This window comes from Chlorocebus sabaeus, chromosome 11 (assembly GCF_047675955.1).
Source record: "Chlorocebus sabaeus isolate Y175 chromosome 11, mChlSab1.0.hap1, whole genome shotgun sequence".
Lineage (NCBI taxonomy): Eukaryota > Metazoa > Chordata > Mammalia > Primates > Cercopithecidae > Chlorocebus > Chlorocebus sabaeus.
Genome location: NC_132914.1, coordinates 16496067 through 16508637, shown reverse-complemented (window position 1 = coordinate 16508637; position 12571 = coordinate 16496067). Strand labels below are relative to the sequence as shown.

The 12571-nt window shown below is 36.7% G+C and overlaps 1 protein-coding gene across 15 annotated transcripts in view; it reads left to right on the top strand.

The window, feature by feature from the left end:
• EPS8 (EGFR pathway substrate 8, signaling adaptor) overlaps nt 1-12571 on the top strand; it is a 168162-nt gene that overhangs the window by 85879 nt on the left and 69712 nt on the right. Inside the window, exon 2 of one of the 15 annotated variants that reach the window (XM_073020509.1) lies at nt 2975-3089. The exons of 12 other annotated variants lie outside the window; for them this stretch is intronic. In XM_073020509.1, coding sequence (XP_072876610.1) covers nt 3066-3089 — 24 coding nt within the window. In that variant the 5' untranslated portion in view covers nt 2975-3065. Of the gene's footprint in view, nt 1-2974; nt 3090-4739; nt 4919-9311; nt 9331-12571 lie in introns of those variants that run through there. 2 more of the 15 variants (XM_037990118.2, XM_073020508.1) reach the window with 2 other exon arrangements.

Here is a 12571-nt window from a genome sequence, read left to right as displayed (position 1 = left end):
ATGAAAAGGACATACCTGAATCTAGGCATGGATTATGTAGATGTGAAATGTTAATACATATCTGTATATGTGTAATTGTGTGTGTGTGTGTGCTTAAGTGTGTTTAAGTTACTATCAAGCATTCTAAAGGGGGATGGGTCACACATACAGACATAGCATAGAATCTGAGTTTGGGCTCTTGTGTTGGTCTGCCTGTGTTTAAGGCTTTACCATGTACTAACTATGTGATACTGGGCAAGGCACTTCATTGTTCTGTGCCCCTGTTTCCTCATCTGTAAACTGGAGATGAAAGTAGTACCTGCCTTTTAGAGTTGTGATTATCAATTGAATTAATGCGTGCAAAGAACTCATAACAATGTTTGACACATATATGGACTTAGTGTTATTGTTTTTGTAAATTGTTATAAAATATTGGTGACACAGTTGATTTGGAGAGAGAAAAGAATTACCTTTTTAAAAAGTGACTGTTTTGAAGCCAAAGATATTAGTTAATTTAGCAGATTGAAGTCATAAGGTTGTTTATCATTAAGAGACTATGGTATAACGATGGACACAGGTAGGTAGTAGTTTATTCTTTACAATATACCTTATATTACCAATTTTTGACTATTTTTGAAGTCTTCTTTCTCCTGACCATATGTTTACTTTGAAACCTGGCTGGATTTAGAAAATACATGTCCTTTGTCTATTTTGTGATAGACTTCAATTTTGTCTAATCAGTGTTTAAAAGAAATGGCACTTGTATGGACTTCCTTCCAAGAAAAACATTGGGTGTTTCAGGAAGTGGTCTTGGTGAGTCAGAGCATAGTACTTTTTCCTCTGAGTCAGTTTTGAACCTCCTTGATATAAATAGACATACTTTTACCAAAAGTTCTGCTTTTCAGATGTTAAAATCATCATTGATACACGGCTACACTAACAGCAGTGCCTTCATTGGTTTTTCTACTCAGTTGGCATTGAGGCTCTTTATCTAATTGGGACTATAGAAATTCTGTGGAATAAATTTCTCTTTAAATTTTCAATTTAATTCTGTACTTCTAAATTAGTTTCTGTTTTCACATCAGTTTTGCTTCAGAAAGGAGTGGAGTCAGGTGACCAGTTGCGTAAATTTTAGAGGAATTTATATTGGTGATAATATACACTTTAGTCGTTAGAATTCTGTGACTTCTCTTTTAGCACACTCATATAACTCTTTATAGCACAATTTCAGTTCAGGGATTATTTTGCAAAAGACTGTACTAGTTTGCCACAACTCAGAGTTGTTTAGAAGATAGAAAATAATACATTAGAGTGGTTCTTCATAACCACATTAAAAAACATTAAACATGATAAATAATTGCCAATTGACTAGATATTGTTAATGTTGAGTTTTTTACCCAAAAATCACATGGTCACATGACCTCTAAAAAGAACTACAAGGATTTTTTTCTTCATTTGCCAAAATGCCTCCTGTGTTCAAGCGATTCTTGTGCCTCAGCCTCCAGAGTAGCTGGGACTACACGTTGTGCACCACCATGTCCGGCTAATGTTTGTGTTTTTAGTAGAGGTGGGGTTTCACCATGTTGGCCAGGCTGGTCTTGAACTCCTGACCTTGTGATCTGCCCACTTCAGCCTGCCAAAATGCTGGGATTACAGGCGTGAGTCACCGCGCCTGGCCTAAGGGAAGACTTTTAAAAAGGGGTGGGAATTGAGGAATTGAGAAACTGCTAAATGGGAGGTATAAAGTAGTGGAAAGGGCATTTAGGATAAGAACAGACACTTAAAGATAAGTCAGTCAAGATATGCTCAGGATAGAGTGGTGGGAATGAAGGTTTATATGTAGGAGTATTTGAGAGAATATGGATTATTAGAAAAATTATGTAAGCCAAAATCGTGGTGAACCTTGAATTGTACACTGAAAAATTATATGCGTGAGTATGTAGTTGGTAACACTGTTTAATTGTCATATGTTTCTCTTGAGTTGTAATTGGTTAAATGCAACTGGTTTTTAGTGAATTTCATTTTATAACTAATATTTAAAGAAAGCTTCTCGATTTCTCTTAAATATATAATTCTGCAGGAAAATAAAGGAACTGATAGATATAGATGTCAAATGATCTATGTGTGTTTTTGCATATAATCTTCACAACAATCATTCTCACTTTACAGATGAGTAAACCGAGGCTGAGATAGGATAATGACTTGTCTAAGGTCACAGAGAGATGTTAGTCAGGATTTACACTCAGGGCTGCTCATCTTCTTACTGTTTTCTTTTCACTATGGCAAAATACCACAATAAAAGCACGGGGACATACTCAGTAAGTTTTTATTATTTCCAATAGCTATGAAAAAGCAACTCAAAGGCATTTTTCTTCTCAACAGAAGTATTACTTTCTTTTAGGGATAGGTCTTTGGACTCTAGGAAACTGCCTTGTGGGTAAGCTTACTCTCCTCCTCTTGGGGAGCAGCTTTCTGTAAGGTTTGCAGGGGCAGTCAAATTGGTGGAGGGATCATTTGTAGGTTGTGGTGAGCCATGCTGTGGATCATCTGTCCTTTGCCCATTTATATTAGTAGATTGATGGTCATTTTCATTTTTTCAAATCGGAAGCATCTGGGCCTTGATTAGTTGGAGTCTTTGATTTTCATTCTTGACATATACAACATTTACAAGAATATGCTACGTTGTTTTATCCTATTTCCTTCATAATGGGGAAGCAGTCATGTGGCTCTTGGCAAAACGGACCTTCCCTGAGGTTTCAACAGAGGCAGTTGAGATTAAACACCATTCTTGTAAACACTGAATCTCCTATCTCCTAAATGACAAACTGGTATCCTGGAAAAATTTCTTTGTTACGATCTGGAATTGAACAGCTCAGTTCTTAGGAGAGCAGGGAAAGTCATGTTTTCCCCAGCTAACTAGTTTGAATGTGCTGCTATGTGCTGGTACGTGCTATTCCCAGGGCTTCTTAGCAGCTAAATTGTTTTTTTTTAAAAGGATGAAGATTTATTTTTCCACTCCATTTGAGGAAAATAAGGAAGTTGGCTGGCAATAAGAGAGATCGACATGGAGGGGCTGGAGGAGAGAGATGTCTGTTTACTGTGCGGATGAGGTTAAGTTAAAGAGGGGGTTGGGGAGTCTAGTTGACACTGCTTGTTCTTTGCCTTGAGTACTTCTTGTTAGAAGCTAGAGCTGCTGAATATTTTCTGTTTTAACTTACTTGGTTAAAAGATTTTCTAGTAAGATTTAAAAAATACTTTTAGAACATTGTTTTATTCCGTCTTTTCTTATAAGAAGATTTGAGATAAACATCTCCATTTGGCCAAGTAATAAAAGATTCACAGGCATAATTTTTTATAAAAGATTTTAGGAGATTCTAGAGTTTTTCCATTTTACCTTTATTAAACAGTTTCAGAAAGTCTTTTAAAATACGTATTTCTTTCCTAATCATTCACATGTCCCCATGCTTTTGTAAAACATATGTTGCCTCAAAGTTGGATATAAAAGTGTCAATTCTAGTTTTATTGATAGCTTTTATACAACTGGAAATATGTTCCCATAGAGAAGTTTCTGTAATAGGCATGAACTTAATGGAACAAAGTCAAGGTGATGCCATGCTCCTTTGGAATTTGGTGATTCTTTTGTCATTCTAGTGTGCATTGTCTTTATTTTGGTACTACCTTGGCCTTCATATTGATACTATTTCTAATAATCCTGATCATCTACCGCTTGGACTTCCTAAACTTTCAGAATCCAGTTCCCTTTTCTTCTTACTTATCAGTAAAGCTAGATTATCAGTTCTTTTTTATACAGATGTAGTACTATCATCTGTAATTTTTGGCAAATGAAGAAAAGAATCCTTGTAGTTCTTTTTAGAGGTCATGTGGCCATGTGATTTTTGGGTAAAAAACTCTAGCTATTATTTTCCTCTATGTGGCAAAGTGGTTGAATTTTATCCCACATCTACTATTAATTACCTCTTTGACAGTGAACGTGTTATTAAACTCTGTACCTAGCTTGCTCATCTGTAAAGTGGGAATGATAATTGTTCCTACTTCATGAGGCAGTTGTGACAATTAAAAGAAGATGACACATGGAAAGCAGTTAGAACTGTGCCTGTCACGCCGTGTTTTCTAGATGTAAGCCATTGCCACTGCTGCTGCTGCTCTGCCTCTTCCTCTTTCTGCTGTCACTGCTCTCAGCAGTTAGTAATAGTTTAGTTTTCCTTTGTGCCCTGATTTTGTACCACCATTTGGCTTAGAATGGGGGACAGCAGTTATGCCATGTAAGTGATATCCCATTTATTTAATCAAGAGCTGGAATTAATTTGGGGGATTATTTAGAAAAGTTAAACTTTTTCTTCCTATAAGCAACGCATTTTAATCAGTTTGTGCTTCTCCCTCAAGTTTTCCCTTCTTCAGTCTACAGGCCATTTTCCCAGTTGCTTAGAGATGGGAACTGTGGGAATAGAAAGAAAGAAATGCAAATGCTGGCCTTAGGATAATTCCCTCTTCAAATCTCTTCTTTCTGACCTAAAATAGCCTGCTTACGCAAACAAATCTATCTGAAATTCCCAGACAAAAATCTACATAATGTGATCCAAGAACATGAAGGTTCTTTGGTCATTCTCCCTTGCCTGCTAATCCAAACACCGTTTTTCACTTACTAATTCACTATAAAGTGGTGTGTTTCTGCTTGGTTTTAATTCTAGATGCCCAAGTTTAGGAATGTAATTCCTGGCAAATATTTCTGGGGGTTTATAAATTGACACTGGCCTAAAAGTGGACGTGTAAAAAAGCCCCATTTCTTCCCAAGAGGAATAGCAGTTCAGGTGTTTTTCTCTGACCTTCCGATTCATCAAGTCCATGTTCTACTGCAACCTCCGCCTCCTGGGTTCAAGCAATTCTTCTGCCTCAGCCTCCCTATTAACTGGGATTACAGGTATGTGTCACCACACCCAGCTAATTTTTTGTATTTTTAGTAGAGACAGGATTTCACGATGCTGGCCAGTCTGGTCACGAACTCCTAACCTCGTGATCTGCCCGCCTTGGCCTCCCAAAGTGCTGGAATTACAGGCGTGAGCCACTGCGCCCAGTCAAGTCCATGTTCTTAAACATGGAAAGTCTCTAAAGTTAGTGTTTTATAGATTTTACTGTTTTATTTTTGTGTTTCTTCATCCCTACTGTCTTTTAGTTTTGCTTATGTTCAAACTGCTACCTGAAATATAGTAAATAATAGCATTCTCATTCAGAATTATTTTCACATATTTTTTTGTCAACAGAATATTGTTTCACCTGTCTTGAAACATTAAAAACACCTTCGATAAATGCATAAATTCTTTGTTTTAAAGGTAGACTAATTATCCTGGATTTTAAATAGAGAAATCCTGAGATAACATTTTCAGAATGAATCTCTCACTTCCGTACTTTTGAGAAGTTCATAGCTAGGTTTGACGCAATCTGTGTTTGTATCTTATAAATGCTGTCTGTTTTGTTTTTACTTTTTAATAAATTAACAGAAGTTGTCATATTTGTTCTTTTTGCAACCTCCACCTCCTGGGCTCAAGTGATTCTCCTGTCTCAGCCTCCCGAGTAGCTGGGATTACAGGTGCCTGCCACCATGTCTGACTGATTTTTATATTTTTGGTAGAGACGGGGTTTCGCCATGTTGGCCAGGCTGGTCTCAAACTCCTGACCTCAGGTGAGCCACCCACCTTGGCCTCCCAAAGTGCTGGGATTACAGGTGTGAGCCACCATGCCCTACCTCATTTTCTTATTTCGTGCTCTCCTCTCACTAGATTGTAAGCTCCATGAAGGTAGGAGCCCTCTCTGTTTTGCTAACTGTGCACTCAATATATAGAGCTACCCTGTCTAGTGTGGTAGCTGTTAATCTGTATGTGGTTATTAACATTTAAATTTAAACTAATTTATATGTAGTAAAACTTCAGTTTCTTAGTGGCACTAGCCATATTTCAAGTGCTCAATACTTGTGCTCAGCTACTGTATTGAGCAGTGCTAATACAATGCATTTCTATTATTCTAAGAAGTTGTATTGAACTGTGCGAGAGCACGGATGGGCACATTCTGGTTACGTAGTAAATATTTGTTAAATGAATGAGTGAATGAATGAAGATTGGCAGGTGCCAATTAATGTTGAATGAATCTTGTTTGAATAATCATGTATAAAAGTTCTTTTAGTTTTTAATTAATCCATGTTGTCATTTCCCCAGCCAACTTCAAAATACTGGATTTATCATAAGTAAAAGGAAAGTATATAATAGTGGTTAAAAGTACAACTTGTTGCTGATGTCATGGCCAAATTACCTTTACTTATAACTCTAATAAGTCTCAGATTCTCATTAAAGTAGGAATAAGAAGTTCTTATTACCTCTTAATAAGAAGTAAGATAATGCATGTAAAGTGCTTGCACAGTGGCTGACACATTAAAATACTTAATAAATAAGCATTATTTTTACAATAATGAAATAGTGAGATATGTCTAAATTTACCTCATTCATGGATGATTTCATGGTTATGAAGAACTTTACTGCTGGTTTTGGGAACTTCTATTATAATCACACATTTTTCAAAGGTAGTGCTATTCATAGCAAAGCTTATATTTACTGACTTTTAAATATGAAATATAATAGGCTTAATTATTTTTTCACATTGGAACTAACTTTTTGTTTTTCCTTTATATTTTATGACTATGTAAGTAGGTAAACTCTCAAGAAGAGAGAAGAGAATTTCATATTACTATTATAGGCAACTTGAATTTTAAAACTAATGCACAGATATCTCTGCTTTTGTTTTGGAGTAGTTCACAAATAATTTGTTCCCAGCTTATCAATTTAAATGGGCTTCTCTTTGGGAAAAACATTAATAAAAATGGATAAAGTAGTGGTTATTTACCTAAGGATGAATTCCATGTTTTATTTAGGCACCTAAATAATTTCTAGAAAAGCAATTAAAGCAAGAGCTTTTCATGAACAGTAATGTCTGATTTAACTGGGGATATTGCCTCACGTCCATGCTTTAGAGTATTGCTTTTTCTCTGGGATTTGAAAGCAGAGTTTGTTGTTATAATAACAATAAGTAGTTAAACATATACTACCAAAATACCAGCTGACTTTGTCAAATGTAAATTTTGTGTGTGTGTTACTTTCACTCTGGTTGTTATGGTACCTTTATTTTCAGTATAAACTTGTACTCATATTTCATAGTCCACCTGAACCTCTCAAGTTCATATTAGAGGTGACTTGAATTTTTCATCTGGGTTTTTCATTGACAAATATTTCTTAATGTTTAGACAATGAAAATATGCTACAGAAAAACGGCAGACTAAGCATATACATTTGTTTCATTTTTTGAAAAAATTTACTTTAAGTTCTGGAATACATGTGCTCAACATGCAGGTTTGTTACATAGGTATACATGTGCCATTGTGGTTTGCTGCCCCATCAACCCGTCACTTAGGTATCAGGCCCAGCATGCATTAACTATTTGTCCTGATGCTCTCCCTCCTCTTGCCCCATCTCTATCTGATAGGCCTTGGTGTGTATTTTTGGCCTCCCTGTGTCCATGTGTTCTCATTGTTCAGTTTTCAGTTATGAGTGAGAATATGCAGTATTTGGTTTTCTGTTACTGTGTTAGTTTGCTGAGGATAATGGCTTCCAGCTTCATCCATGTCTCTGCAAAGAATATGATCTCATTCGTTTTTATGGCTGCATAGTATTCCATGGTAGTATATGCATTTATTTCACTTCCTCCAAATAAAATAACAGTAAAGGGATTTTTAAAATGCAGAAAGCCAGTGAGACAAAGGGACTCTGTAAAGCCTGTGGATAATTGTGATTAACCTAGAAGTCCTCAGATGCTGAAACCTAAGCTACTATTGAGAGACATTGAGAAACAACCTTATTTTCACTTCAGAACCTCCAACTGCCTCGACAGCGAGCGTGAGGCTGAGAATAGTAGGATGTATTAGTCATCTGTTTAAAGTGAACTTGGATCCCAGCTGCCTCCTCACACTCCAGTAAAACCAGTAGTTTATTCTGTGGAGAATGTGAACTAGAGGACTCGGTTGGGGATACCAAGGCACAGAGAGAGGGTGAAAGATGAAATGAAATGCTTACTAAACAGCAAGACACCCTGACTGACTTCTTCCACTTACTGCCGAAGTTTTGGCAGTCAGCTTTACATTCTCTAAACATGGAACTGGAAGATACTTCCTTGGAGAACCTGATTGATCTATGCAAAAGACCTGTAGACACTGATGGTTGGGGTCTACAAACAGGAGTGCTGTGCAGGGAAGCCCACTTGTTCACAAGTCCCACCCATATACACTGACTTTCTTGCCAGCTTTTTAGGGCTTCATCTTCAATATGAGTAATAACCAGTAATCACCTGATATTTAAAGCAATTCAGGAGCCAAAACAAACCTAGAGAAAACAAGGAAATTGTCATAAAGAGACAGTGAAGGGAGAAGAAAACTTAAAAACATTATCATGAATGTACTCAGAAAGATCAGAGAATATACTGTAATTACAAAATAAGCATAGACACTATAAGAAAGGGAAGCTTTCTTTTTCTTATGTACTCCTGGAAAATGGAACTGATAGAAGAAATAAGAAACTCAAAATGTTTTTTGAAGATAAAAAGGGGAAGCTACCCAGAAAGTAGAAAAAAAATTACAAAATGAAAAACAAAAGAGAAAATACAAAAGTAGAGACTTAGACCAGGAGGTCCTACTCTGAGCAATTGAATTTTTTAGAAAAAGGAGAGCTATATATAGTAAGGAAACTATGAAAGAAATAGCAAAAGAAAATTTCCTGGACTTTAGGAAAATGATGTTCAAGTTTGAAAAGGCCTATTGTGTTTCCAATATGCTGAATTTTTCAAGAAACACCCATACCAATGTATAGCACCATAACATTTCAGAGCATCAGGGGTAAAAATGAAGATCCTAGACTCCAGACAGAAGAAAACAGACAGGCTCTATACAAAAAATCGGGAGTCAGAGTGGCCCCTAACATTCAGCAGGGGCCATTGAAGACAGAACAACAATGGCTTCAAAATTCTGTGGCAAAACAAAAACAAAAACAAAACAAAAAACCTCTTAAAATCTACAATTTGAAACCAAGACAAACAGTCCATCACGTGTAAAGGTAGAATAAACACATTTTTTGTCATATAAAGTTTGAAAAATGTACTTTTCTAATACTCTTTCTCAGGAAGTTCCCTGAAGTATGTGCCCTACCAAAATATAAAAGAAAAAGCATGGAAAGAGGGAGGTCCAGGATCCAGGAAGCAAGGCTCCAAGACAGGAGGAAGATGAAGGGGATACACAGGGCGGTGAGGAATGTGGATCTCATGATGAAAGCTGTTCGGACCTTAGAGAGTAATCAGTTCGAGTGGAGCAGTCATATATCTGGGAAAGAAGCCTGCAGAAAGACAGAAATGTTAGAGTAATGATAGAATGGGTAGTGCTTCAGTGTATTGAAAGGAGGGCTCCACTTCTGGTGGTGTAAAGTAATAAAATTAACGAGGGGGACATAGGAACACTAAGAGTTGGGCGGGGGATAATTATTAACAAATAGAAGACAAATGTATAAAAATGGAAGGGTATTCTTAGTGTACTGTGAATAGCATTTACATAGATACAATAAATAAACACTGAACTTTAGTCTCACAAAAATGTGATGTATCTGTAATTCATCCTCTGTGATGATTCTCACTTCATCTCCAACCTCATCCCTCATAACTTCCTACCAAACTGCTGACAGTTTCCTAAGTGTCCAAAGCCATCTCCTGCCTTTGCTCTTCTCTTTTGCCTTCTGGCTTAGCTCCTGCATCACAGCCTGTGAAGGAAGGCAGTTATGAACTGAATATCTCCTGCTTCCAGCCCTAGGCGCAGGCCTTGCATACTGACCTTCTGCCTGCCACACTGTACTATAAATGATCTTTTGGATGTCTCTCTGCCCCATTATACTATACATTTCTAAAAGTCATTATCTTTCTTTCTTTTTTGTTAATTTTTTTTTATTATTGGTAGAACTGGGACCTTACTATGTTGACCAGGCTGGTCTCGAATTCCTGGCCTCAAGCAATACCCCCACCCTGACTTCCCGAAGTGTTGGGATTACAGGCATAGTAAACCACTGTGCCCGGCCTCTCTTGCCTTTTTTGGTCTAGTCATTCTTTGAGGGAGATTTTATCCTCTAGATCCACCCCTAATCTAGTTGCCCTTGAACTTCATACTTTGCTGTCTTCTATTGCCTATAATGTGGTCTTTTCTTAAAGATGCTTTTTTTCCCCCCTAAAATTTCTTTATAAGCAGGAAAGCTTCAAGGAAAGTTTGTCCTAGGTTTTCTGTGAGTTGGATGAGGTGCTAGAGATTTGTTTTCTTAGTAGGATTACCTACTGACAATCTGGCCTGTTTATTTATTTATTTTTTTATTCAGCCAAGTATAGACAGTTAGTGGAACTGACTTTTTTGTTTGGTCTTGACTCTTCTTTGTTGCATCACTTTCTAGCAGCCTATTAGGACTTCCTCTATTCTTGAAGATAAATGAAAACTAGTATTTTGAAAAGAGTACATTTTTATCTTTGTGGACAAAATGTTAAGAGGCATAGGATAATAATAAGAAGGAACAGTTAAGAATTGAGGGTTTTACCTTACCTGCTTAGTCATGAACTTTTCATAGACTTAAGTTATACATGTTGCTCTTGATACAGTCTGATACCTAGAAAAGTAAACAAAGTATTCTGTTAGAAAGCAATTACCTTCCCCCATATAATCATTCTGCTGGCCATTGGATCTGTAAAACCATGTATTGCTAAAATAGAACAGACAAATTGAAACAATGGATAATCCTTGATAAGATATAATACCTCTGTGTTCTCTTATCAAAACAATCAATGTTAGAATATTATGGCAGACAGGAGGAGAGGAAGTTGAGATAAGAAATAGTGACTGTCAGTAAAATATATGAGAAGTACTTTGGGGGTAGTGTAAGTATGTACATTATAATACACTAGAAAGAGTTATTTAACCTTGACAAAAATAGAATTCGTAGGCTTTTTAGAAAAGTCCTGTGTGGTTTAACAATTAAGTTTTTACTTGTAGTACTATCCGGGAGATGTATTTATGATCTAGAAAAGTGGGATGAATTCAGTACAGCAGTTGCCTAAAGGTACCATTTTCCACTTTGTAGGCTGTAAGCATTTATAAAGATATATTGTACATTTTAGAAAAGATTGATCCTCTTAAGGAGCTGTACGGAAATGCAGTGAGTCACCTGCAGTATTTTGTTTGCTGCTTAATGTCCTTTGCTCTAGGTGATGCAGAGGAAGGTAATCATGTGGTGACAGGGTGGTTAAATATTAAAATATTATATCTCATCTGTGGGTTATAGCTCTTCTCGCTGTACCTGTAATGTTTTACGATTTACTATTTTTAGAGGCCATTTAATACGCCAGAATGGAATTTGAATTCAGGCGTTTCGGTCTCATTAAAGACGATATGACCAACATTTCTCCTCTCCTGGTCCACCTCCTTCCCCCACCCCCAGCCCCTGCCAGTTACCATCCTACTTTCTATTTCCGTGAATACAACTTTTTTACATTCTGCGTATAAGTGAAATCTCTGTGCCTGGCTTAATTCACTTAACAACGGGTACACAGTTTCAGTTAGGAGGAATAAATTCTGGTGACCAATTGCACAGCACAGTGACTGTAGTTAATACTAATGTTTTGTATATTTCAAAATAGCTAACAGAGAGGGTTTTAAATGTTCTTACCACAAAGAAATGATAAATATTTGAGGTGTTGGATATGCGAATTAACCTGATTTAATCATTTCATAGTTATACATGTATCAAAACACCACATTGTACGCTGTAAATATATACTATTGTTTATTTGTCAATTAAAAACCAAACAAAACTTTTTTAAAAGATGTTTTTAGAGTATGTTTTTCCATCTACCCACCCAGCTGGTTTATGTCAGGCCCTGGTAAGTCTTTATCTGTTTGCTTTTGTAAAGTATGTTGAACTGTACTAATTTAGCATGTGGTGCTATTATGGAAAAAGGATATTTAGCATTAAAAATATATTTAATCCTAGTTTTCTCAGTAAATACTCTTCCTTTCCAAAAACTAGCATTTTTAATACCTTATTTTAAGAAATGTTGATTAGAATAAAGAATATAATTGCACATAGAGTGAATAAAACTGATAACTTTTGGCAGGCACACAATGGTCAAACTATCACACAATGGTGTAACTTATTGGAAAAAAAAAAAAAGGAATATAAGTCAGTCAGATCAGAGTTTGAGTTCTGCTTCTAATTTTAGCTTCTTGTGTTACTGAAACAAGAAAAGTTCCTTTGTCCCCCTCGCAGGGCATGCAATGCGGGTGTGGCTTGTTGCTTCAGTGCCTGCTGCTCAGACCTCTAGGGGAGCATGCAGACGGGCAGGCTGTGAGGTTCCAACCCCACAGTAGTGTCTCAGGGTGAATGTTTACAGATGAAGCCCCAGTGGGCGTGTGTTACAGGGTGCTCTTTTAGTTTTGCTGTCTATAGACGGCTTGTGTTAA